The sequence below is a fragment of the Myxocyprinus asiaticus genome, chromosome 9 (assembly GCF_019703515.2).
Source record: "Myxocyprinus asiaticus isolate MX2 ecotype Aquarium Trade chromosome 9, UBuf_Myxa_2, whole genome shotgun sequence".
NCBI lineage: Eukaryota > Metazoa > Chordata > Actinopteri > Cypriniformes > Catostomidae > Myxocyprinus > Myxocyprinus asiaticus.
The window spans coordinates 4,437,594-4,464,993 of NC_059352.1; the positions used below are offsets into that span (position 1 = coordinate 4,437,594).

The 27,400-nt window shown below is 35.8% G+C and overlaps 2 protein-coding genes across 4 annotated transcripts; both read left to right on the plus strand.

The window, feature by feature from the left end:
* The first annotated feature begins 2,071 nt into the window (after positions 1–2,071).
* On the plus strand, positions 2,072–11,901 carry LOC127446386 (adenosine receptor A1). Its single transcript, XM_051707293.1, has 4 exons — positions 2,072–2,186; positions 5,022–5,026; positions 5,161–5,537; positions 9,220–11,901. The coding sequence occupies exons 1-4, from the start codon at positions 2,072–2,074 to the stop codon at positions 9,851–9,853; spliced, it is 1,131 nt and encodes a 376-aa protein (XP_051563253.1). The 3' UTR covers positions 9,854–11,901.
* A 7,850-nt stretch (positions 11,902–19,751) lies between these two features.
* On the plus strand, positions 19,752–26,859 carry LOC127445659 (protein SYS1 homolog). Of its 3 annotated transcripts, none has more exons than XM_051705885.1 (4): positions 19,752–19,823; positions 21,770–22,035; positions 22,619–22,686; positions 25,034–26,859. In XM_051705885.1, exons 2-4 carry the CDS (start codon positions 21,874–21,876, stop codon positions 25,272–25,274), a joined length of 471 nt encoding a protein of 156 aa, XP_051561845.1. In that variant the 5' UTR covers positions 19,752–19,823; positions 21,770–21,873; the 3' UTR covers positions 25,275–26,859. The 3 variants fall into 3 exon arrangements, with proteins under 3 accessions (XP_051561845.1, XP_051561846.1, XP_051561844.1); XM_051705886.1 differs by lacking the exon at positions 19,752–19,823 and adding an exon at positions 19,963–20,290; XM_051705884.1 differs by lacking the exon at positions 19,752–19,823 and adding an exon at positions 19,963–20,184.
* The last annotated feature ends 541 nt before the right edge of the window (positions 26,860–27,400 follow it).

Below are 27,400 nucleotides of genomic sequence, written 5' to 3' on the forward strand. Positions count from 1 at the left end.
TGGTTTTTAAGCATGTTGCTATGCAGTAGTTAGGATGTTCTATGTGATTGCTAGGGTGCTTTCAATGTGGTTGCCAGGGTGTTATGGTTGGTTGCCAGGGCATTGCTATTCGGTTGATAAGGTATTCTGGGTTGTTTTTAAGCATGTTGCTATGCAGTGGCTAGGATGTTGTATGTGATTGCTAGGGTGGTTTCAGTGTGGTTGCTAGGGTGTTGTGGTTGGTTGCCAGAGTGTTGCTATGCATTTTCTAAGGAGTTCTGGGTGGTTTTTAAGCATGTTGCTATGCAGTTGCTGGGGTGTTCTATGTGATTGCTAGGGCGCTGCTAGGTTGTTGCTAGTGTTGAGGGTGGCTGCAAATTGGTTGCTAGGATGTTGTGGGTGGTTCCAAGGACATTGCTATGCGGTTGCTAAAGTGTTCATGATGGCTTTTAAGCATGTTACTATGCAGTTGCTAGGGTGGTTGCTAGGGTGCTTCTAAGTGGTTGCTAGAGTGTTGAGGGTGGCTGCAATGTGGTTGCTAGGGTGTTGAGGTTGGTTGCCAGGGTGTTACTATGCATTTGCTAAGGAGTTCTGGGTGGTTTTTAAGCATGTTGCAATGTAGTGGCTAGGATGCTCTATGTGGTTGCTAGAGCGCTGCTAGGTGGTTGCTAGAGTGTTCTATGTGGTTGCTTGGGGGCTGCTAGGTGGTTGCTTGAGTGTTGAGGGTGTTGCTATGTGGTTTCTTAAATGTTCTGGGTGGTTTTTAAGCATGTTGCCATGCAGTTGCTAGGGTGTTCTAAGTGGTTGCTAGGGCGCTGCTAGGTTGCTAGAGTGTTGAGGGTGGCTGCAAGGTTGTTGCTAGGGTGTTGTGGGTGGATAACAAGGCATTGCTATGCGGTTGCTAAGGTGTTCTGGGTAGTTGCTAGGGTGTTGTTAGGGTATTTGTGTGGTTGCTTACTGGACCAAGTCAAAAGATCCCACCGCCAAGTCTCTATGATTTTCTAGTGATGATTTTTCAGTCTGCCAAGCTAAAACTATAAATCTGATTGCTTAGAAAAGTAATAGCACACCCCTTAGCATGAGTATGAATAATAGTATTCATGATGCTTGCCTTAGCAAGTATCATAAATTTGACATTTCTGTGAAAAGACATATAATTGTCTGCAACATCTTTAGTGGAATTAAAGTAATCAAACAGATTGCCTTATTAAGATATTTCCTTTCAGGACAGTCAAGAACACTGTCCAAAAGAACAATTAGCACTTACTTTAGACAATGACATTCTAAACCCTTTTCTTTTTTTTCTTTTTTTCTTTTTTTTTATAGTTAAACATCAGAAAGGTTCTTGGCAAGGTGGCACACATTTAATTTCAGTAACATTTTCCAAAAGCTTTAGGTCTGTGTGGAAGAGACAGAATCAAATTTTCTGAGCTATGCATTCACATTAATTTTATAGCTCTAGAATAATATTTTATATAAACAAATGTCTTATTTCTATTTTTATTCCATAAAAATCTGAAATGTAAACTACCAGTAAAAAGGTTTGCAAATACTTTTCTAAATATAAATTGTATTTGCATGAATGTCTTTACAAAATATTTTTCCTCAACAGTTTTTTTATATTTTAGCATTGCAAGCAAAATTCAGAACTTTTTGCCCCCACAGCCAGCAAAAAACAATCCCAATTGTTGAGCCCTGCTTTACTAATATAATGTTGGAAACAGTAGCCTAATAACAAAGAATGAGTAGGCGTGTCCAAACGTTTGAATGGTAGTGTACATGGAAGTGCTTCTCTTATAATTGAAACTAATCTTAATTAGTACACTATAATGAACGCTTGTTAATGAAAAATTAATTTGATGAAGATGAATATCAAATTATGACTCTCTTCTATGCACAGATGGAGACATGCATGTGTTATACATTTGGAACTGTAAGAACAGGAGAGAGGAGAGAGAGAGAGAGAGAGAGAGAGAGAGAGAGAGAGAGAGTGTGTGTAGTGGGCAAGTTGCTGCAGTGAAAGGACCACCCCTCCCTTTCCAACCAGCAGTGTCTCCGCATCAGGGAGAAGGAAAAGCAGGAGTTTGTGAGGATGCAGAGCAAGAGAAGAGCATCTCTAAATAACTTTAGATTTGGTGGATCTGCTTCAGAAGACTCTCCAAGCATCTTGGAATACACTGACAAGCCTCATCAGTTCAGCTATTACGGTAAGACTCAAACTGCAAAATGTTGCCAGGATTTTATAAGATTTAACAATAATTTCTTAAAATAAAATACTGTGTTGAGAATTTAACTGTGAAGTAAACACAACAAATTACTAAAAAAAAAAAAATGATATAGCGCTGCTTTGTTTGATGCTACCATTATAACATATACAGCAATAGTGGCAACGAACAAACAATTTTACATCAAAAAATTTAAACATTTAAAAACAACTAAATACAAGTGACAATAAAAACAGCAACAGCTAAATAAATCAGAAAACAGTTCACTATGGAACAAAAGCACCAGCACATTACTGTGGACATCATACTACTATTGCAGTGAATGTTTAAGTAAGAAGAAAAATGCTTTCAACTTTAAAATGCTGTTATATCACTGCAGAGTAATTCCAGTTTTGCATTTTTTGTTATAGTTTGCATGCACATTATTTATTTATTATGCATCAAAAACTAAAATAAATATAATCCTAAACTAAATAAAACTTTATAAAACAAATTATAATTCATGTTGTTTTTTTGTTTTGTTTTTTGCATTATTTTAGATCAGATTTGTAGCCTTGAGCATGCGTTTTAGTTAAGTTTTTCAGATTTAACTGGAATTTTGATTTGTATTCCCGTTAAGGGGTCACGGTGTCATTGGTAACACTTTACGAAATACAATTGTTTTTGTTAACATTACTTAAGGTATTAAGTGTCATGAATAAACCATAAACAATTATTTATTAAAGCATTTATTAATTTTTATTGTTGAAGGAATATTCTGGGTTCAGTACAATTTGTGGAATAATATTGTTTACCACAAACATTTATTTGGATTTATATCCTTTTCTTGAAATAAATAAATAAATAAACGAGGTAACAATTTTTGGAGGGTTTAAAGGCGTAAATGTGAAGCTTATAATTTTTATAAAAGCACTTTTAATTCTGCTAAAACTCGTGCATTATTTGAGCAGTAAAGTTGTTTAAACTGTCATTTTTACGCTTTGAGGATTTATGGCCTTTTGTCGTCGTGGCAATGAAGTTGTAAAATTGGATATAACTTTATAAGAAAAGGTTAGTAAGGGTTTAATCACACTAGAACCATGCTAACACACATATTGTTCACGTCTTGTGGTTATTTTGAAACAATGAGTATTTTAATGTTTACAGATTGTCCCCATTCACTTCCAGTGTAAGTGTCTCAATGTATCCAAGATTTGTATATTTATTTTTAAGAAAATGAAGGACAAGTCGGAATAATTTTTTGTGTTTATCAGCATTGTCACAAATGCTGTCGATCGAGCTTAACTTGAATTGAACCTGGAAAATTCCTTAAATTAATCAAAATACCGTTCATTGTTTGTTCATGTTAGTTCATAATGCATTAACTAATAAAAACATATACAATTTTAATGGGGAAAAAATGTTTTAGTATAAGTATAAATGAACATTACCTAAGATTAAAGCTGAAGTATGTCATTTCTGAACCACTAGCGGTCTATTACCACCAAATGGAACTGCAAAAATAAACATTGTTTTCAATCAGCTTTCTAAATATATGCCCCCCATATGCCATTGATTAAAGAAACTGACAGTCCGCCCCCAACTCACACCATTGGTCAAGTCAATGTTATTGTCTCTCTTGAGAGGGGTCGCTCAAAACAAACAGAGGAATTTCCATAGCGCCACAGAGACACAGTGATTACATTTTTTTTTTAAGAAAAGTAACCTGTGAATGGCTTATTTATAGCTTTCCCTGCATATGGACCCTTTTCACACTTCCGTGTATGCGAAGCGAAAGTCGTCATAGTTGGGTAAACTATAGCGGCAATTGGGAAGAAGAGTAATAACCAGTTCCACTACAGTGTTTCTATCTGCACAAATTCTAAAAGAAAACATCTGGATTTGTGTTTCCATGAATTTCCTAAAGATGCTGAACTTTGTACGGGCTCGGTGGGTTCAGGCAATAAAACACGAAGAAGATAACTTCGTTATTAAACGAGGAAGCACTTTCGTCTGTGGACAGTATTTTCAAGATTAGGACTTACAACAGTCGCTCACATGTGGAATTGTGAAACGCTTTGAAATCTGAGCTGTACCGTCACGGTTTCAATGGACTGATTACACATCACAACCGACACAAGAGTGTGTGTTTGACAGGGTTAGAAGTCAGATGGAGCGCGACAAGGGTCTCTCCACTCCTTCACATCCTGCGTCGCCCCCCATCAGGTATTAGTTTCACCAAGTACCACTCACAGTTTTGTAAACTGCGCCCTCTTTTTTGCATTTTTGCAATTTATGGGGACAGATTTGTAGATCGTTCCTTTAATGCATAAATATGTGCCTGCTGATATAACACACAACCTCTCAATAATAATTTATTTTTATCAACTTACCATCATATTCCTGCAGATAACCCTCAAAAAACAACTTGTAACCTCTGTTGAGTTTAGATTTATCAGTTGATGGACGATGCGGTCATCGTCTCCAAACGTAAATGCTGGCAAAACTTTTAAGGACTGTGAAAACACATACACCTCGGCAGCAGCCATAGTTACGTTTACCCAGCTATGACGACTTCTGCTTCGCAAACGTGGATGTGTGAAAAGGGTCCATTAAGCTGAGATAGTGAAAGTATTTTGACACCAAAAAAGTTACATCAGCTTAATAAGTACTTTAAAAGTATTGTTCATAGTAATGTTTATGAAAAAACATTATTTGAAAGTGTTATCATGTCGTTTAGTTGTAAATTTTAGGACTGCTACTGTAGAAAATTACTGTAACAGTGCAACAAGGCAAACTGGAATATACCGTACATTCACACTATATGTTTTTTTACAGTGCAGGTACGAGACAAGCCAAAGACTAAAGAAACAGTGGAAAACCTAGAATAATAAAATACAATGAGTGTACACAGCAAAAATTGATGACACCATGAGGAAAAGCTGAAGAACTTAAAAGATTTAGTGCTGTGGTGCAGGAAGAAGTAAAGATGGCGAATGCGTCAACCCCTACAGTGATTGAGAATTTTGGGCAAGTGGACCTAATGTACATCTCTATCGAGAGCACCATCGCCCTGGTATCAGTGCTGGGGAACGTACTGGTGGTCTTAGTGATCGGCATGAACCAAACTCTCAGAGATCCCACCTTCTGTTTCATTGTATCTCTGGCAATGGCTGATATTGCCGTTGGCACTCTGGTCATTCCTTTGGCGGTGGTTATCAGTCTTGGGCTAATGACCCCATTTTACTCCTGCCTCTTCATCTCCTGTCTTCTTGTCATCATCACTCAAAGCTCCATATTGTCCCTGTTGGCCATCGCCATCGACCGCTTCTTACGTGTCAAAATCCCCACCAGGTGAGTCTAAAACTATCATTGAATCTTAGGTCTTCATATTTTTCTAGATGTATTTTTCCATATTTCTTTAAATGTTTAGCACCAGTGCTTAAATTAGCATGCCAACAGAATGCTGTGCTTTAGCTGTTTGACAGTTTGCACGGTAAAACCATCTCTGAAAATGTGCATCTTTAAATTTATCCATTTCATGAAGTGAAATGACCCACAGATTTGTTACTGTGACAAGTAATTAAAAATAACGAACACGTTTTTGGAACGTCTGTCAGAAAACCGCTCCACAGCACTCATCCGAGTACTTCATGTTTATCAGCGTGCCAAAGCGCGAAAAATTTACTAAATATTTAAAGCAGCATATCAAACGAAACTATAGACGCTTTACAACCAAACAGGTTTCAGTGAAAAATTTGAAGAGGTTTCTTACCAGAGCCACTTTTGTTGGCACTGCGCCCATAGAAGCAGTTCACGGAAATCGACGCCAGGGTGTTTGGTCACGTGACTCCGTGCGTCAGATGTTTAACCATTAAATGACTCCTTAGAGTGTCCTGAACAGCATGCAATGAGTTTAAATGAATTTAAATTATGCGTTGCGTATAGCAAATCCAAAATAGCGAGTCCTCGCATGAGGCCGCGGGGTCGCACAAGGATACCATTTGCAAGAATGCATCTTATGTAGAAACACATGCAATTAAACCTAATTAGGCTATGTTCAGACTGCAGGCAAATCGGATTTGTTCTCAAATCAGATCTTTTCAGGCAGACTGTCCGCACTATTAATTGCAAGTGATCAAATCAGATTTGCGCGTTCAGACATAACCAACCTATCTGCATGGGTTGATTTGGTAACGTCGTAGGTGTACCCACGTGACGATGCTTTCAAAACAGATGCGGGAAAAATGGAGGTGCATCATCTCGCTCTCCAAATAAGTGCCCTGTCCAGTCACGGTGACTGAGAAAAACTCAGCGACGGAGGAGACGGGTAAATATTTTGATGTCACCGATTTTTGATGTCATCATTGTGTGACGCAAAAGAGCATCCGGACTGAGACGCATCTGAAAAAATCTGATTTCAATCACATTTGAAACCACCTCCCGATGTGGTTTGAATCAGATTCAGAAAAATCTGATTTCATGTGGTTTTTTGCTGTCCAGACTATCAAAAACTCATCTGGATACAATCTGGATATGCAAAAAATCAGATTTTTAGTGGCAGTCTGAACAAGGCCCTAGATGCTTCCTTAAGACTGATTAGTTGACTAGTCATTCAGGCAACCAAATGGCTAGTTGATTTTGAAAATATGTTGTTTTGCACATCCCTAGAAAAAACACACAAATTTTGTAAGAAAATGGAAAAAGCAGGACCAAAATGTACCAGCACTTAGGTGAATAAAATCATGTCAGACAAATGAGCCCAAAATTACCCCTACTATCTACCGCAAGATGTCGAAATATTTGGATGACGAAAAGATAGTGTAACTCCTAGTAGAATCAAGGAATTCTCTAAACTTTGTTTAGTGTTTTAAATACATTAAGACCAAATTTAACTAATGTAACAGGACTATTCCTGTCCTGTTTCCTTGTACTCATGTTTGTGTGTTTTGGTCTATGTAAGTAGGTGTGTTTCAGTTTTTTTTTTTTAAGCAGCCTATTAGAAACATTCACAAATGTATGGCTGTTAAAAATTTCTACATTAATTATAAAATAAATAAATAATACTGAATTTGTATTGAGACACTTTTTTAAATTTTATTATTATTATTTTTTAAATAGGCTATATTAGGAACCTTGGTTTATAAATTAAATGAATTTGAAAATCAAGCGTAGCTAAGTTAAAAATGTGTGTAGCTAATTAGAGAAAATAAGTAAATATTTCTTGAAACGGTAGTTCCCTACAAGATAAATATTGCCTTTTGTAACTTAAAACAATGGCCTGTTAACTGATCAATTGTAGTTGGAATTACTTAGGGTTATATGTTGAAAACATGTTAAATCTAATATGTCAAACTTGTTGAGTTCAAAATACTCAAAAAGCTGATGCACTAAGTTGCCTCAATTTGTATTGAGTAAAACAAGCCCAATATTTTTGTATTTATTTTTTTGTACAGTGAAGCATGTTTATTTTTCTTTTTTTTCTTTTTTCTTTTTTTGTGCTATTTTACTGACTTTAGATATCTATGACATCATGACAGGTGTGGTAGTCAAACTAAGAGAAAACTTTTTGATTTGAGGCATAAATGAATGCTGAAAAATTTGGTCTAATTTTTTGCAATTGTTACAGTACATGTAAATGTTTTTTATTAAAGTATTAGCTTTAATGCATACATTTTTTTTATTATGTTCTTAGCCATAGGACAGCCATATATCTGTTGCTTTCTTTAATGCAAATCGATGAGGGGGTGTAATGTGAGGCTTTTAACTAAATTAAACTGCTGTCCGTCAGTGGGAATGATGTCCACTGGTCTCTTAGTATTTTGTCAGCCTCCCTAACCACTCATTTGCTTACTATGAGATAGATAGCACATGATTTAAACTTTTTATGTAAGAACTCGATAAATTGATTATGTTAAAATGTCTTAAAGTGCCTATTTTGTATATAATAAATAAAGAGTGTATTGTACTTTTTGGAATGCTTGTGAAGTACTGTAGCTAATAGTGGTTGACCAATTTGGGGCTGATTTAAAATTGTTTATATATATATATATATATATATATATATATATATACAGTATATATTTATATAGATTAAATGGGAAACTACCATATGTTAATTGGGCAAGTTGACACGGTTATTGGCTGATGCCTATAAATTGGTCAAATATCTGTCTTTTAATAGTTGCTAATAATAAAACACAGATCAAGTGTATTTCGATCCAGTGGTTCTCAACTGGTGAGTTCTAACCATTTAAATTGCAGATGGCAGGGAATTTAAAGGTGTTAGATTTTTGGTCTGTTTCTCGCCCAAAACTGATTGTATCACTTCAGAAGGCATGGGTTAAACCCCTTGAGTCGTAGAGACTGCCTTTATGCTGCCATTATGTCTTTTTGGAGCTTGAAAGTCAAAGTGTCTTGAAAGTGACCCCATTGATTTGTATTGTAAGGACAAACACACATTCCATACCTTTTGTTGTTGATGCCAAAGGCCTTGCATCCAGGCAAACTCTATTTTGCCACAAATTCACGTCACTTGGTAGAAGCTAGCCGGATTATGCAGATGTCAACATGGACAGGTTTGCATCACATATCCTGATCCTTGAACACCAAGAATGAAACTACAGTATGTAAAGCAAACGACAATACAACCTGGATTAAATACATTTTCACACATGCAACAGGGATAAACATGGTTTGTGCCGATCACAATATGTTTTTTATATTAGTGAATTATTGGGTACCATGAGCATAAAACCATTGAAACTAAGGGCTGTGTTGGGTCACCACTTAAGCTCCAATGTAAAATCTAGGTCCTGAAACAAAACCAGTTGAGAACCAGCTTTAAACATAATTTATGATATGATTGTTGAAATATGTTATATGCACCGTTTACACTTTTAAGGGAAGAGCCTATGAATGGCTTACTTATAGTTGACTCTTTATATTAAGCTTTTATTTGAAGTAATTTATTCATAAAATTACACTCTTCACCTTTAAACTAATGTATGCCGTTGTCTGTATATTTTTTTGACAGATACAACATCATCGTTACACAGAGACGGGCATGGTTAGCTGTGGGTTTGTGCTGGCTCCTCTCTTTTCTGGCCGGTTTAGTGCCCATGGCCGGCTGGCACCATAGCCCACCCGGGAACATCAGCACGGTGCCCATACAATGCCAGTTCATCAGTGTCATGAGACTGGATTACATGGTCTACTTCAACTTCTTCGGTTGGGTGGTGGTACCCCTGACCGTCATGACTGGACTGTATGCAGAAATCTTCCGCGTGATTTGCCGTCAGCTCAATCGCAGAGCCGAGGCTACTACTACCGACTCCAGCAAGTACTACCGCAAAGAGCTTAAACTGGCCAAGTCGTTGGCGCTAGTTCTCTTTCTGTTTGCTCTCTGCTGGCTGCCGCTCCATTGTATGAACTGCATTGTGTTTTTTTGCCCTACATGTTATGTGCCAAAGAGCGCCTTTTATGTGGGTATCTTTATGTCGCACGGCAACTCCGCCCTCAACCCGTTGGTGTACGCGTTCCGTATCCAGCGCTTCCGTGATACACTCATTCACATCATCCAGCGATTTGTTCTTTGTAAAACCTCCTCAACCATCTCAAGCTCCCATGGTCCTGGAACAATTACTGAGAAAACACAAGTTCAGATGTAGCAACTACGACTAAAAGCTAACTATCTGGCACGTTCCACGAATGTCCATTTTTTTTTTCTTTTTTTTTTTAAATAATTTGTTTTTATTGTTAGAACTATTGTAAACTATCAAATGTCAGTAGGGTTAGGGTTAGGGTCCACCCACCTCCCCCTAAAAATTACGATTTTGGCCAGTCAAATTAAATCATAGAACAATATCGTATACATAGGGTACAATGGGGCTAAAAGCACCCATTAAAGAAAATGCTTTTTTTCTGGTCGCAAAATGTATCAAGATTGAAAAAATACATTTCTTTTTATCGAATATTGATGGGGCTACATAATTTGTGTGAAAAGAAATAATAACTGTGGTTGTTTCAGCCTCATGAAATTTACGTAACAATGGCAACATCTTTGCAAACCAAAATTACGTGCCTTATTACACATTCCCAGTGAAATGTCCAGCAGGGGGCTCCAAAAGCAAATTAAATGATGTTGTAATCAGACAAGGTTTTTGAGGTGAATCTTTGATGGATGTTTTAATGAGTAAAACTTACCCCCCTAACCTAAACCTAACCAATAGTGTTCAAAACGATAAATGAGAGCTGAACAAAACAAACATCCTTACCATAATCCAACACCTAAACCTAACCAATAATGTTTTCAAGCAAATTTCGACATGATTCGACATTAAAAGCATATTTACTTATGCAACCACGTCATTTCACTTTTGCTTCACTTTCACTTTTGTTTCGAGCATCCTTAGCTGGGTTCGAGGCTCGGTCTCCGAGTCCAAAGTCCAACACTCTATCAGGTAAGCTACTGCGAAAGTTAATCACATTTGAATAAGTGTGTACATGTAGGTGGGTCTGTTACACAAGCTTTAAAATATAGATCTGAATAATAGAGCGAAAAATAAGTGTTTATAAAGTCATAAACAGTCATAGTACCCGTGCTTTGTGTGAAAGTGAACAAAACGTGCAGTTGTTGTAGCGTCTCTAGTGTTAATTTCACCAGGAAACTGCAGCAAAACGTAGAAAGCGGCACATAAAAGTCGGTTTGCAAAAATGTAGTTATAGTAACGTTCATTCCATGAGACTAGGTTGCGTTGTTTTTAAAAATAAAAATGGGGGAAAACTTTTGGTTTAATCACCTTGAACAAAATTGAAAATGTCAATTAAGCATCTTGTCTCAAAATAAATGTGATAATTTCAGGGATTCTCAGTGGCTATATACATTTGCAGTATTTTAAATGTTATCAAATATGGGGTCTGGGTAGCTCAGTGAGTATTGACGCTGACTACCACCCCTGGAGTCACGAGTTCGAATCCAGGGTGTGCTGAGTGACTCCAGCCAGGTCTCCTAAGCAACCAAATTGGGAGGGTAGAGTCACATGGGGTAACCTCCTCATGGTCTCTATAATGTGTTGTTCTCAGTCTCGGTGGGGCGTGTGGTGAGTTGTGCGTGGATGCCACGGAGAATAGCGTGAAGCCTCCACACGCGCTACGTCTCCACGGTAATAAGATGCGCGGATTGACGGTCTCAGACGTGGAGGCAACTGAGACTCATCCTCCGCCACTCAGATTGAGACAAGTCACTATGCCACCACGAGGACTTAGAGTGCATTGGGAATTGGGCATTCCAAATTGCGGAGAAAGGGGGAGAAAAAGAAAAGTTATCAAATAACCTCAAAATCAACCTTGTATGTGATGACCTCATGGGTCAGGCAAATTTAGCAGTGCATAGTGACAAAAAGAGAGAGAAAATAAAATCAAAAGTGCCTTAAACCCCAGGGGGGCCTTTAGCCCCGTTGTACCCTAATCTTTTGAACTGATATTCAATGAATTGTAGTAAAAAGGTATTTTTGGTCCCACTTGATATTAGGTGTCTTTAACTACTATGTACTAACATTAAACTACATACAATACAATGTACTTATTGTGTAACTACATGTTGTTCTGCAAAACTCTCACAAGATTCACATTTGCTGCTAACTGAGGTTGAGTTACAGGTAGGTTTAAGGGTAGGGTTAGGGTTTAGGGTTAGGGTTAGGTTTTAGGATTAGGATTAGGGGTAAGGTTAACAGTGTAACTACAGATGTAATTAAAAGCAGATACTTTAAATGTAAGTACAGTGCAACAACACATACAGTATGTACATAATACGTACATTGTATCAAATGCTTAAGTACATAGTAAAGACACCTAATATAAAGTGGTTCCATATCTTTATTTATTAACTTCTTTAAATAACAAATTTTATGTTTAGCTGTCCATCAGTTTACGACCTCTAATATTATAAAATACACACCTCAAAACAAGAATAAAGATCGGTTCTCAACCGTTGAGTTGCAGGTCTGCTGAAAACAATGCAAAATGCAAAAAGTTAAATGATTTTCCCCCATTACAAAAACAAAAATGTACGTTTCTTAAAATTAAGTAACCCTCCTACAGCATGCTAGGAAAAGAAATCTCAATCAATTTCACACATTTTTACATAAATTGCGTTGTGGACTGCATTTGACTCAACCATTTAATCCTATAGCCAACATTATTGTAAGAAAAAAGATTATTGCGGGAAATATAAATAGATGTTGTCTATTTAATTTTAAAGTTTATTTTAATGGTTATTGCTTTACTTTAGACCCTTTTTGTGGAAGGTGTCAGCTGCAATTAGCATGACTTGTAAACTTAGGGGGGAATTCACTAAGAATGATTTGTGCACGCTGATAACATCATTTATTTGCATGCACTGTCTTTGTTGTTTTAGCACACGATTCACAAAAGGAATTATGCAAATCAGGTAACGGTGCAAACATGTAAAAATGTTTTGAGTATTGGAGAATGTACTGTACTACCCCAAATCTGGCAAACTTTTCTGGGACTCTACACTTGAATTGTCTGTTTGAAATGCCGAAAGTGCACTCAGCTACCGTGTGTCCAAATGTATGCCTGGTTATAATACTTTTCTCCATCATTTGATCATATTGATGAATTATGCTGTAATGATCACTACACTAAAACATTTACTAATATCTTTCTAAAATGAAATTCCATTACTGCCTGCAGAAACCCGCAACATTAATTGCACCAGGCAAATAGTGCTGACTTTTGTGAATATGGCGCAATCTATAATAAATCTCATTTGCATAAACAGGAGGAATTTTTGCACTGAAAACAATGACAATGATATAGCACATCACTATACCTGTGCAAAAAGCCCTTTATTAAGTTGGATTGTAAGTGATTAAGACGCAGATTTTTGTGTTAAAACACTTAGCGCTAAAGTGGTGCAACTATTTAGTGATTTTCCCCCTTTGAGTTAGGCCGTGAACAAATACTGTGCTAAAAACTGTGAAGCTTAAAAGATCTTTTTCATTGGAATGATGTAAGAAATATTTTGCTGTCCTATGTGGCAAAGGATGAGCACTGGATATTTTTGTTCAACCTCTGATTTAATAAAATTCACACCACAAAACAAGTATAAAGATCGGTTCTCTACTGTTGGGTCGCAGGTCTGCTGAAAACAATGCTATAGGCAAAAAGTAAAATGCAACTATATAATTGTACATAAAGACAAATAAATTGGCTTATCAAATTTTAAATAAAAAGAGGAATGCATCAAATTTATTTTGAACAAACTATTCAATTAAATGAAAATATGACCCAGACTACATTAAATATACTGTAGATTACGGGTTTGGTATTGAGCTGTTTTGCCACTTGATGTTCAATGTAAAATGTGGCACTGAAGCAAAACTAGTTGAGAGCAACTGATATAGAGCAAAATAGAGAAAAGATTTTCCAGTCTGTGAAACAAACCAATATACAGTTTAACTAGGGTGTTTTTTTTTTTTTTCATTTGTTTGTTTGTGTTTAGGTTTAATTTGATTGGGTTTGGTTGCACATACTTCTCAGGGTGATTAAGTTTGAAATTTATATATAAATGTCAAACATCTGTATGTAGGTTTATATATATATATATATATATATATATATATATATATATATATATATATATATATATATATATACTGTATATTGGTTTAATACAGGTTTCGAACAATAAAGTAAGAACCAGGGCTTTCTATGCCAATATAAAAAAAAAAAAAAGAAACGGTGTGTATTGTTTAACTATAGAGTGTGTCTGAAATAAAAAATCATCTACATTATCATGCAGTTGAGAATTTGTATTTTTTGATTAACCCCACAAGAAACACTAAATCGCGCTATATCGCGAAAAAAGTTTACACTTAAAACCTTACACTCTTTGTATACATACTGTAAGTCAGGCATATGAGGTAACATCTGAAAGCTTAGAATCTGAACTTTTCAGAGATAACCATCACTTCTACATTTATGTTACTTAAAATAACAAAATAAGGCCTAAAAATATTTGTGTTGAAAATTAGCGCACTCTAGAGGTAATGGGGTAGAAATATTTATATAAAAATAAAAGTCCTTCACATTGCACCTAAATGAACAAGTAATATATCAAATGAAAGCTCTCATTCTCAGGAATGTGACTGTACAGTTACTTTTGTTACCCTAAAACCACACTTCAAAAGATTTTCAAAAGTTTGACAAAGTGAAAGTCATCAAATACAAACATTTCTTTTATGCTCCGATAACTGCTGCTGTAAGCTCCAAATAGCTAAAAAATGTATATCTGCTTTTACCTTAGGCAGTTTTTTTTTTTTTTTTTTTAGATGGTAATTTTGCACTTGTCTGTGAGCTTGCTTGGCTGAATAATCCAATGTTATATCTTAGATGTCCAGAACAAAATATGCCATCCAGAAGGAAAAGCATGCAAAACAAATAATCAGAAAAATATGTTTTCGACTATTGATGATAAAATGATAGGGGAGGATCTCCACTTTCTAATGACACCTAGATTGAGCTTCTAGTCCACTCAGAGGCCGAGATATTCAATGAAACAATGTGGGTGGTGCATGAACTGAAAATTAAACTGAATGTCTATGGACGAGCACATCTGTAAGGGCTAAAATGCGTTACAGCGCCACCTACACTTCAGATTTGTATACTGTGATGGAATGTGATAGAGAAAAAAAACATTTTTTTCAAGTGATTGCTGCCATCTAGTGGAATGAAATTAAACTTTTCAAAGTGAGGTAGAGTGAACAGAACCAGAATTACATGCGTACAGATTTAGGACAACAACAAAAAAAGTTGTTGTTTTTTTAAAAAAAACAAAAAAGAAAACAAAAAAAAGATTTCTGTTAATCATAAGATTATAAATACAGAAAATATTATTTATGAATAATTGAATCATTATTTATGTATATTTTATGTGGGGGATTCTCTGAAAAATGAGACCAATTTTTTTGTAATTAGTCCACAGTATGTGTGAATGGTGAGATTTTAAATTTGAGTGTGAAAAATTGCAGGCGGCAGCCCAAAAATGCACCAGAGTATAAGGGGTTAATAAAGGTTTATAAAATTAGATGTATTGTAAAAAAATGTTCTTCAGTGGTAATAGACCTACCAACTAAAAATTATTGTCATTTTCTATACGCAAAATATAATTTCTTATTATTTGTCTTTGATTTTGGGGTAAAAATGACCCAGACGTAATATTGACATGTTTCCTAAGATTCACCCCTCTAATGGACATATTTCAAATGAAAATAGATGTTTATGTTATAATTGGTTGCACAGCATGATAATGTGTCTTATACTGTATGTACAATGGTATACCTTGAAGTTTTAATGTTTAAATAGCCGTAAAGTACATGTAAATGTACATCTATTGGTTTTCTTATTGAAAAACAGTAACAATCAAAGAGGACAAGAATAACTCAAATATTGATCTGCATCTAGATGAAGTGCTTATCATGTGCCGCTGTGGAAAGAGACTGATCTGGGGTCTGGGATTACATGCTGTAATTCTTGACAATTTGTATTCAAATGCATTGTTTTTCCACTTAAAAATAAAAGATGAAAGAATCAAAGTGAACAGTAAATTATGCTTTTATTTGAGGCCAGGGATTTGAACATGATTAAAAGGTTCTTTAATCTGTCTAAGTGAAAGAACACATAGCTTGTGTCTACATCAGCACTATACACACATATACACTCCCTCTCGCTTCATTTTCATGACTCAGCAGAGGTGAATTGTGATGTCCTGGAAACTTCTTAATGCAATGTAAATACAATAATAAAACTCATCAAATGCAGATTTTTATAATGGGTGTAAAACTGACAGTTCTGGCAACAAAGAGTTATTGATGACAAACCTTATGTAACTAAGCTTAGTATGAGTCATTCCTGTTATGCAATATCTTTTTAACTCTATAACTTTAACAAAAAATGTATATGCATGTGTTTAACCCTTTAAGCTCAGATGGAAAAAATATGATCAAAATATTAATAACTCCAGTCTTGACCAACACAAAATAAGTATTGTTTTAAAGCGTAGAAGCTCTACTTTCCAATGCATGCAGGCATTAAGACCAAAACTGAACAAGTGCATTGAAATTTGCAGACAAATCAGAAGTGTTCGGTCTTGATAATTTATTAATAATTTTGCACTTCGCATATTATTGTAATAGGTAAAAACATCAAACTCATCAAATAGCCATGGGTCATATGTCATAGGAAAGCTCTTAAAGAGAAGAATACAACCAGCCTGTTTGTTTTATTCACAGACAAAAATATAGCAAGTAATAGCTAAGTACATGTCTTTGACATACTGTACATGTTACATGTAAACAGGTGTTGCACTTATAGCTTCACGAAATATAAACAGAACATACCATTACTTAGAGTAGGGGATTTCCATTAAAACGTCCACACACAAGGTAATCGGATACATAGAATATTATATAATAATAATATAACTTTTGATTGCTTTGTCATATCAACACAATAGTTTTTTTTTTTTTGTTTGGAGCTACCTTATTTACACCCTGAGATATATGATGTCAAATCAGAATAATAATAATAATAAAACAGTACATTTGTGGCTCAATTTCTTTTGTGAGAATTTCAGTTTTCAGTTTCTTAGGCTGAGTCTCAGAATTTATCATAATCTATTATCATTAAAAATATATATATATATGTTTTCTTTAAAAATGATACCAAACACTTACCAGACCCTGCTATACAGCTCTGGAAAAAATTAAGAGACCACCGAAAAATGATCCGTTCTCTGGATTTACTATTTATAGGTATGTGTTTGAGTATAATAAACACTTTTGTTTTATTCTATAAAGTACTCCCAAATTTCTCCCAAATTAAAATATTGTCATTTAGAGCATTTATTTGCAGAAAATGACAACTGGTCAAAATAACAAAAAAGACGCAGTGTTTTCAGACCTCGAATAATGCAAAGAAAACAAGTTCATATTCATTTATTAACAACACTGTAAAAAGAACACTGTGAAATGTACAGTAACTGGCTGGCAGCAATTAGCTAGTGAGTTGCTGTAGTACATTACACATTATGCTTACTGTAAATGTAATCACAGTACCTATAAAATACTGTAATTGTAATTACAGTAATAATCACAGTACTGTAATTGTCATCAGAGTAATAGGATGCTGTATTTTTATCACAGCAATTATTATACTCCTATAACCAGCATTACTGCATTAATTTTAATACTGTAAAATACTTACATACTGTAAAATGAAGACACTGTTTTTGTCACAAAAATGACATTTATTGAATAACTTCATTGAACTTTCAACATTTTAAATTTGTTAATACATAGGCACTAAATAGATTTTATTTAGTATTTTTCATTTTGTAAACATTTTTTATTTTGTAAACAACAACACTACTTTCCTGAACATACAAATCCTTCCTCTTTGTTCAAGTTACCCTGACAATGTAAACTGCATGGCCTGAAATTATTTTGTTAATATTTCATGCATATTTAGAGAGTTTTAAAATGAATGGTTTATTGTTTGAGGAGTTTTAGTTAATTTGACTGCACTTCTAGAGACAAATATACAAAAGAAAGAAAAAGAAAAAAACAAAGGGAAGGAGTTGTTAATCATCCTTCTGCTCACCTGGACATCGGAAGCGCACTTACTCTTCTCTGGATTTATCCTGACAAAAAAGAAAATCTGTAAATATAACAGACATCATGCATTACCCCAGCCAAGGAGAAAAACAGTGATAGTTTGGATTCTTACTCAAATAGTGGTATTTGCTGCTCTATGGGAGTGTAATACATCCACCAAGTTCCTATCCTATCAAAAATGCTGTGCCGTTTAAAAGTCTTACCCCTTATTGCGTTTACCCTCACGGTAGCTAGCAAGAGAAAAACGAGTGACAAGCTTCTCCAAACAGAGCCAACATACACACATACATGCGAGCACACACACACACGATTCCAATTTAACTTTTATCCAATACTGTTACTCCAACACCAAACTGATGACGTTATCAACTAAATGTCACAAGATAACAAAATCTATCAAAATTTCATGTCCAAATAGTTTCTTTTGGTAATATTATGCACACCAGCTTACTAGCTAAGGAGGGTGCCTCTCTCTACTTCTCTCTCCCAGTGCACTCTTAAAGTTAAACACACAGGTAACTTTGCATGAGGAAACTGTGCTAAATTAACCTAGCACTGCAAAATAATGAGCAAAGTTACCTTGCTGAAGTCAAAGGGTGAAGAAAGTGTGGAATCTTTTAGTTCAAGCTCTGCTTCATTAGTCCATCACATTACAGTCCTTACTACAGGCTTAGCTGATTTTAGTTTCTGCTTGTAGGTCGGGAGAAGATGAACCAGACAGTCCTAAAGCTGCACGTGGTACAGAGCGATATGCATCCTTTACAGTGGTCCAATACATGTCTGTCTCTGGTGGGGCATGTGATGTGTTGTTTGTGTTTTGGCTGTTCACGGGTGAGGTTAGCTTTATTAAAATCTCCCAGAATAATACAGGACAAATCGTGTCCCATATTGATTCGATATGGGATGCATCATTTCATGTTTGAATATGGGTCGATCATGTATTTTACAAGATGGGTGGCAACCCGACCTGGAGGTCTAATACATTCTCAAAAGCAAAGAGTGGATGGGGAAAATCGTGAGTTTATCAGGAGAAATTGTAAATTGACAATACAGTGGGAGGAGGGAGTGGAAAAACGGGAGAAACACGGTAAAATCGTGAGTGTTGGCAGTTATGCTGTTCATGAGTTACACTTGAATAGTTTACTTCCAAGTAGCTTCTTTGTCAAATAGCAATGTCAAATGTAAATCTAGTCAATCACTGAAACAATAGTGCCACCTTGAGTAAGAAATAGCATGTAGAATATGTATGTGTACACGCATATGGGGATAGGCTTCTAAATTATGGAGTTATATATGTGAAAATTATATTTTGAGCACACAAAAATATTCTGCGTGTGCAAGATGAAATTTTGAGCGCACAAAAATATATTTTGCATGCGCACAATGATATTTTGAGTGCAAATTTTTTTTATGCATGCGCAAGATGATATTTTGAGCACACAAACATTTTCTGCGTGTGCAAGATGAAATAGAGTGCACAAAAAGTTATTTTGCACACGCAAGATGACATTTTGAGTGCAAAAAAAATTTCTGAACGCACAAGATTATATTTTGAGCGCACAAAAAATTTTCTGCACGCACAAGATTATATTTTGCACGCGCTTGAACTCAGTTTTGTAAAGCAATGTATCTTCTTGCAAATATATGTTCATTTTTGAGCAAACGAAAATCAATTTTGCGCTTGGATAAAGTTTATTTGAATGTTAATTTGCTCAGAATTCTTACATTTTGCTTTCTCCTCCTAAACACTCTTCATGCAAAATACCTTTTTGCATGCTCAAAATAACATCTTGCGCACGCAGAACATTTTTTGTGTGCTCAAAATATAATTTTGTGCGCGCAGAATTGTGGCACAAATATAACTCCATACTAAATGGGTATAGGCACAACAACAAAAAATGGATGAGGTACAGGTTGTGGAATGGTGTCACCAAAGGCTAAGGTAGGCATTAAAGTGTTCATGAAAAACAGAACAATACACCAAGTAATAAAAATGAGGCAAAGTTAGAATGTAAAATATAATAATAATGATATACGGTCAAAGAAGAATCAAGAGATGTAATCGTGTCGAATCCGCGTCACAAGATATAAAGATGGCGATTACGTCACTCTCTGAACAGCAGCTGAAAGTTTCGCATACGGTTTAACTGATTATTATTTGCGTTAACTGACGCATTACCTACCTAACCTAACTTAACCTGTCCATAGCTCACTGCAGCACACTGCGGGTTCGTCTTATTCAGGGAGGGTTTGTGTTTTCACCACATGACGACACCCAAAAGCGGATGTCAACAAAGTCGCAGGTTAGCGATGCTTTACCAAGCTAATGCTAATACACAGTTAGCGCTTTGTTTTGGAAGAGTTTCGCATCTAAATGTTGTTTTTTCACTATAATTGATCTCACTCTGGGTAGGTGCAGTTTGCTTGTCTATCATAGTATCGTGGTTACTTATTTAAAAAAAAATACTGTTGTAATAACATGTTTTGTACATTCACAATGGTTAAACCACGTTGTCCTTTGGAGTATTTTGTAAATAAGATATGATAATATTACAGTGTTTTTATTGTGATGGTATCAGGTGGTAATAACATGGTACTTTGATATACAGTATACCATGGAAATAATTGTACAATGGTATTTACATGGTACTTTTTGTAGTGTTGCCATTTTCTTATCTAGCCTATTAATAAGATCACATCAGTCACAGTTGCTGGAGATTTGTCAAACAAATTGATCTTTGCCCGTTATTGATCTAAAACTAACTGTATTCATTGCTCAGCTGTCTCTCAACCTAGTTAGCTGACTACTTAACAGGGATGTAGCTATTCTATTATTCCTCTTCCCTTGCTAGACAGCACGTTTGAGCATCATAGGCGTGTTCTAATACGTTTGGCCTAAAAAAATATGGAGTTATATATGTGCCACAATTCTACACGCGCAAAATTATATTTCGAGCGCACAAAAATGTTCTGTGTGTGCAATATGAAACTGAGCCCACAAAAAGTTATTTTGCACGTGCAAGATTATATTTTGAGCGCACAAAAAAAATTCTGCATGTGCAAGATGATATTTTGAGCACACACAAAAATGTGTGCATGCGTAAGATGATATTTTGAGCACACACACAATTTTCTGCACTCGCAACATATTATGAGCACACAAAACATTTTCTGCATGCACAAGATGATATTTTGAGCACACAAAAAAAAATTCTGCATGCTCAAGATGATATTTTGAGCGCACAAAAAAATTTCCACATGCGCAAGATGATATTTTGAGCGCACAAAAAATTTCCACATGCGCAAGATGATATTTTGAGCGCACAAAGTTATTTTGCACGTGTTTGAACTCAGTTTTGCAAAGCAGTGTATCTTCTTGCAAAGATAAATTCATTTTGAGCAAACGAAAAGGCATTTTGTGCTTGAATAAAGTTTATTTGAACGTGAATTTGCTCAGAATTCTTACATTTTTCTTTCTCCTACCCACTCTCCTTGCAAAATAAGTTTTTGCATGCTCAGAATAGCATCTTGTGCCCGCAGAATTTTTGGTGCGCTCAAAATATAATTTTGTGCATGCAGAATTGTGGCACAAGTATAACTCCGTAAAAAAATTCTATGTAAGACAGATGTAACAACTAATAAAAACATTATTTAGACAATTAACCTGTATGTTTGTCCCACCCTTGAGACCATTTCTACGTCCCTGTTGTCTAAGTAGGTAGCTTCCTAGGTTTTAAGACTACGTTGTTAAAGGAATATATCGGGTTCAATACAAGTTAAGCTCAATCATAGCCTCCGTTAGAATTTGCAATTGAGTGTTTAAATATATTTGAATCAAGGCAGCTCAGTAGATACAGCTAATATTTTTATTTTTGTATTTTTTTGCAGGACTTGTGTAGACTGACCGGTTGAATCTCAAATCTTTGGGCTCATTTCACCCCTCCTGTCGGGTTTGTCTGTGGACGTGTGTTGTCCCCCTTTTCTGCCGCGAGATGGGCAGTCATTTCCGCAGTTACGTGTGGGATCCGGTCCTCATCATCTCTCAGATTATTTTAATGCAGTGCATCTACTACAGCTTCTTGGGTCTGTGGTTGGCTGGTGTGGATGGTTTGGTACAGACCAATAGATCACTTGACCAGATATTCAGTTATGAGGTAAGAAGTGCCTTATTACTTATTTCATTTAGTTAAAGGAATATTCTGGGTTCAATACAAGTTGTTAAACTCAGTCGACAGGTTTTGTGGCATAATGTTTATTATTATTGACTCATCCCTCCTTTCTTTAAAAAAAGCAAAAATCGAGGTTTCAGTGAGGCACTTACAATGGAAGTGAATGGGGCCAATTTTTGGAGGGTTTAAAGGCAGAAATGTGAAGTTAATAATTTTATAAAAGCACATATTAATTCTTCTATTAAAACCTGAGGACCATTTGAGCTAAGTTGTTTAAATCGTTGCTTTTGCAGGGTTTACAGTGTTACGTCGTCATGGTAAAAAAGTTGTAAAGTTGGCTATAACAGATTAATGATCATCAGCAAAATGTCACGCTTTACCAATCAATATCAGGTATTCCAGAGAGCTATGTTATACATAATTATAAATACCTCAAAGTTATCAACAGATTGTAGTCAATTGTAAAACAATAATCCATTCGATTGGAAGGCAATAAAATGTCCAAATTCTCAACTGAAAGTGCTGCATTCTTCACTTTGTGCAACTCTGCTTTCTACTTTGTTTGAAGGTTCTTAGCTTTTCAACAACGCAAGGTCGCCTCTCGATGATGGCATTCATTCTGAACTCTCTCACATGGTAAGTGAATATTAAAGCTGCACTACGTAATTTTGTGCTCTCAAGCGACATCTGTGGTTGAAACATAAAATTGCAAGCAATTTGCAGAAGAACACTTTACGTCAGTCGTGTTTCGGCACTGCTCTTCTGGCGGATGAATCTCATGATTTGAGCTTACCTGAATATCGTGTGTGTGTGATCATGACGAGAGCCGGAGTCATAACGTGCTATTTTCATGTTGATATTATGTTATACAATTAAACATTTGAAACTTAAATATTACCGCTATATTTAGGTTGGCTTGAAAAAGCCAACCTACTGTTCTACTATTTAAACATATTTATTTTTCTTCCATCTTCTGAGACCACAACTTTAAACACTAATTCATCCTAGAGCTTTCAAGCTACATGCACCAATCTTTGCACAGACCTTAAGACTGTTCTGACGCAGGCTATCTGCTATATCTGCTATATCTTTTCTAACTGATCGGGCTTACAGTTTCCACACAGCGGGCAATGAAAAAACTGAAAAATCCCATTCACTTACATTGACGGAATGTTCAGATGATCCAGGACTATTCAAACTCCAACTGTTACAAATTCAAATGTAAACAAACCCACAAAAGGCCTTTAATATGCTTTAAGCTGCCTCTCTTTGTATCTCTGTTTCTCTCTCTCTCTATCACCCATTCACTCTTCTAATCTATCTGTCTTTGTCTGTCTATCTATCTATCTACTTAACTATCTATAAATGCTTAGCTACCTCTTAAAACATGCTAGCAGTGCCTAGCTACATGCTAAAACGTGCAAGCAGTGTCAGGTTACATGTTAAAACATGCCAGCAATGCCTAGCTACATGCTAAAACATGCTAAAAACGCTAGCAGCTAGCATGTTTTAACATATAGATAGATGTTGCTAGCATGTTTTAGCATGAAGCTAGGTGTTGTTAGCATGTTTTAGCATGTAGCTAGGCATTGCTGGCATGTTTTAACATGTAATCTGACACTGCTTGCATGTTTTAGCATGTAGCTAGGCACTGCTATTATGTTTTAGGAGGTAGCTAAGCATTTATAGATAGATAAGTTGACAGACAGACAGACAAAGACAGATAGATTAGAAGAATGAGTGGGTGAAACTACATTAAACTACATGCTAGCAACTCCTAGCAACATGCTAAAACATGCAAGCAATGCCAGGTTACATGCTAAAACATGATAGCAATGCCTAACAACATGCTTGGAAGGTCTAGCTACATGTTACACCATGCTATCTTTCAATCTTCCAACCTTTCATTCTGTCTGAAGGGCTTTTAAAACCTTAAAACTATCTACTATTAATGTTTGTATTGTACTACACTTATCAATTTAAGAGGTGATAGTTTTGATATGGCTGATACGAGGTCAATGGAAGATTTTATTACTGTTATATTATATTGTACAGCCTCAGTTGATAATGCAAGTGAACCATAATACTATAATAGTATGTCTATGCAATGCACACAATAACACCGTAAAAACATAAAACAAGGGTTCAGTAATGAAAATAAAATATACTTTATTAAACATGAAAATAATATGCTTCAATATGTAATATAACAGTTACTTCAGAAGTCATAATTATTCGTAAACATGTCACAGTAACTTCCCCCGTCAACTAGATACATCGCGATTTGTTTAACAGGAGTAAAGTTTCATTCATAGAAGTATGACACACAACATTAGCTTCAACAACCCTACCAGAAAACATATCCAAGCATTAAAGCAGGTAAACAACTTCGCCAAATGGATAACAGATAAACATCCATACAGATTGCAGCGATGCTGTCCTGAACTGTGTGAGTGTGACTGACTGAACTGAACGTAGTTTCTCCAGCTGGAATACGTGACGGCCGGTACTTTTTTCCTATGTTTATGGACATGACGTAATGACGCAAAGATGTACGTCATAAGCCAGCGATTTTGCACCAAAAACAACCCAACAGCTCAAAATATTAATAATTTTTACAGGTTTACCGTAGTGAATAGTGAAAGGTAAGAACATTATTTTGAACTCTGTTCAAAACACTGTTGTCATGTTCAACCAAAAAATGTTACGTAGTGCAGCTTTTAAGGAAAAGTCATCATTTACTCATTCTCTTGTCATTCCAAATCTGTATGACTTTCTTTCTTCAGTGGAACATTGAATTTGCAGCTTTTTTCCATGCAGTGAAAGTGAATGGGAGTAGACCCTGTCGAGCTCCAAAAATCACAAAAATAAGCCATAATAGTAGTCCATACGACTTGTGTGCTATATTCCAAGTCTTCTGAAGCCGTATGATAACTTTGTGCGAGGATGTTATTACCTCTTTCTCTTCTTTTCTCTTTCTCAGTGCCCTCGGCCTGTGGTTTTTCATCCGACGTGGAAAGCAGTGTTTGGACTTCACCGTTACAGTGCATTTCTTCCACATGATTGGCTGCTGGATCTATAATGCCCACTTCCCAGCCGCCCTGTCATGGTGGCTGGTCAACGTGGCCTGTATGGCCCTCATGGCAGTCATTGGCGAGTACTTGTGTATGCGGACAGAACTCAGAGCCATTCCTGTGAACACAGGGCCCAAATCAAACCTATGAGAACTAGAGACTGGCACCTGTGGATCAGCTGCTGTGTGTGTGTGTGATGTTGGTGCCGCGGGCAGGACTGGTGTGTTTGACTAATGCTGCTGTGGTTTTTCCAGTGTTTGACGATGGGAGGATAATTGGCTCTGAGGATGGACAGAAATGACTTGGTTTCCCAGTGATGTATCAGTCTTGTCACTGTATCTAATCAGACTTTTAAACTAATGGCAGACATTTAAACATGGCGTCAAATGGTTGTCAAGGTTTTGAGTTTTTAAGCCATAGCACATGATAGTGGTGGCTTCATGGGACTTTCTTCAGTCAGCATCATTTCAAAACTCTTATTTAGGACCAACTGAAAATATGGTGGATTTCAACAGTACAGAAAACACCAAATGTCATGTGTATCTTAAAAATAAACTACAATGTAAAACACAATTCATTGATAATGGTTACAGTTTGTCAGTGTGTCACCTCTTTGGTAGCAATAAAGGGTTTTTCCTCATATAACCACCGTTTTCCCAGTTACCAGTCATTGAGTCATTGAGAAGTTTTTGAAATTAATTCAATCTTAAAATCATGGCAATTTCTTTATAAAATGTTTGGTTTTTTTTCAAATCCATATCAAATACAACGGCTAGCAAAATCATGGAAATGTATTGGTTAAAATGTGTGACCTTAAAGGTCAGTTTTTCAAACCAGTTTTATTTCATTTTTAGGAATCCAACAGTCATGGAAAACCTGGAAATATCAGGAAATTTGAAAACTGTAATTTACAGGCCTGGAAATTTCAATCGTGAATACTGATTTTTCATAGTTGCTCATCTTTTGAAGTATTTCATGGGCTATAAATTGCTCTTTGTAAGTGCAATCTGTATAAAATTATATTTTAAAAATACTTATCGTTAATCATGGAAATTCATTGTTATAAAGGTGTGGGAACCCTGCATTTTACGTTTATTTTTCAAGCCGCTTGACTGTCGGGTAAAAGCAGTATTTATTTTAATTAGAATCAGCATAAGATTATTTTCAAATAATTCATGCAATGTTATATGAGTCAGAAAACTCTTGGGTTTTCAGATTTTGTGAAGTTAAGAGATAAATTTAGAGTAATTGGCTTATATGCAATATATGTGTACTTGTATAATCTGTTTTTTGTTTATGAGAAGTATGAGCTTTGGTTGCTTGGTAAGTGATACAATATTTCCTGCGTTAACATTGCAACATCCTGTCTCAAACTATTTTAGCCCAAATTTAGCTGAATAAGGCTACTGAATAACATCATGTCAACGATATGTATTGCTCTAGTCTCAAGCAGTTTTCATAGAAGATAATAAAATTGCATAATATAACTGCAAAAGGTGTTGGCACATTCATAGACCCATTATTGAGACATTGTAATATGTTATGAAAGCCTGTTACTGATAGTTTTTAGCTGCGAGTACGCTGTAAAACAAAATTGTTACATTTACGACAAAATACTGGTGCCAGAAATTTACCCAAAAAATACAGCAACCATGTTTCAGGCGTTACGGGATGTCATTTTGATGCCTATATATTTTATGGCTCACTACCATGATATAAACTTGTTTCTGGAATTATAAAATTCTGCTTTTCACATTAAAATGTATTGTTAATCACTGCAGTAACTACAAAAGGCCACATGATTACTTAATTTCATCAAGAGTGATCTTTCCAGTAGTAATAATTAATACACAGTAGAGACAGTCTCACATAAACACATAACACCATCAGGGTAACACATGCGACCAGGGGCGTAGATTCCGGTGGATGGGGGGAGGTAACCCCCCCCCCCCCCCCAATAATCAAAACAAGCAAGTAACACCCATCTTGTTTAATATATTATAATTTTTTACAGTGTGTTTTCAAAAAAAGAATATGGCAAGGAACTAAAGATGTTATCGTTTTCTAAAATGTTTTGTCTGAATAAAATCATGTTCTGCAAGTGCCTTATTTGTTAATAAGAGCATTGCATCAAATGAAATTGATGGATGTCAGCCAAATGCTGACACTAAGGCAACTCGCAGTAAGAAAACGAAGCCTATTTTAGGGACCATTAAGATTTTTTCTTTCCATTGTGACATAATTTTCATGACAATTAAGCCACATTTCCATAAGCA

What these genes read in the sequence shown, in the direction of transcription:
- LOC127446386 (XM_051707293.1), top strand. Translation starts at nt 2,072, where the DNA reads ATGCAGAGCAAGAGAAGAGCATCTCTAAATAACTTTAGATTTGGTGGA. An exon ending in CGTGTCAAAATCCCCACCAG is followed by an intron (nt 5,538 to 9,219) that starts GTGAGTCTAAAA and finishes TTTTTTTGACAG; the next exon opens with ATACAACATCATCGTTACAC.
- LOC127445659 (XM_051705885.1), top strand. Translation starts at nt 21,874, where the DNA reads ATGGGCAGTCATTTCCGCAGTTACGTGTGGGATCCGGTCCTCATCATC. An exon ending in ACCAGATATTCAGTTATGAG is followed by an intron (nt 22,036 to 22,618) that starts GTAAGAAGTGCC and finishes CTTTGTTTGAAG; the next exon opens with GTTCTTAGCTTTTCAACAAC. An exon ending in ATTCTGAACTCTCTCACATG is followed by an intron (nt 22,687 to 25,033) that starts GTAAGTGAATAT and finishes TCTCTTTCTCAG; the next exon opens with TGCCCTCGGCCTGTGGTTTT.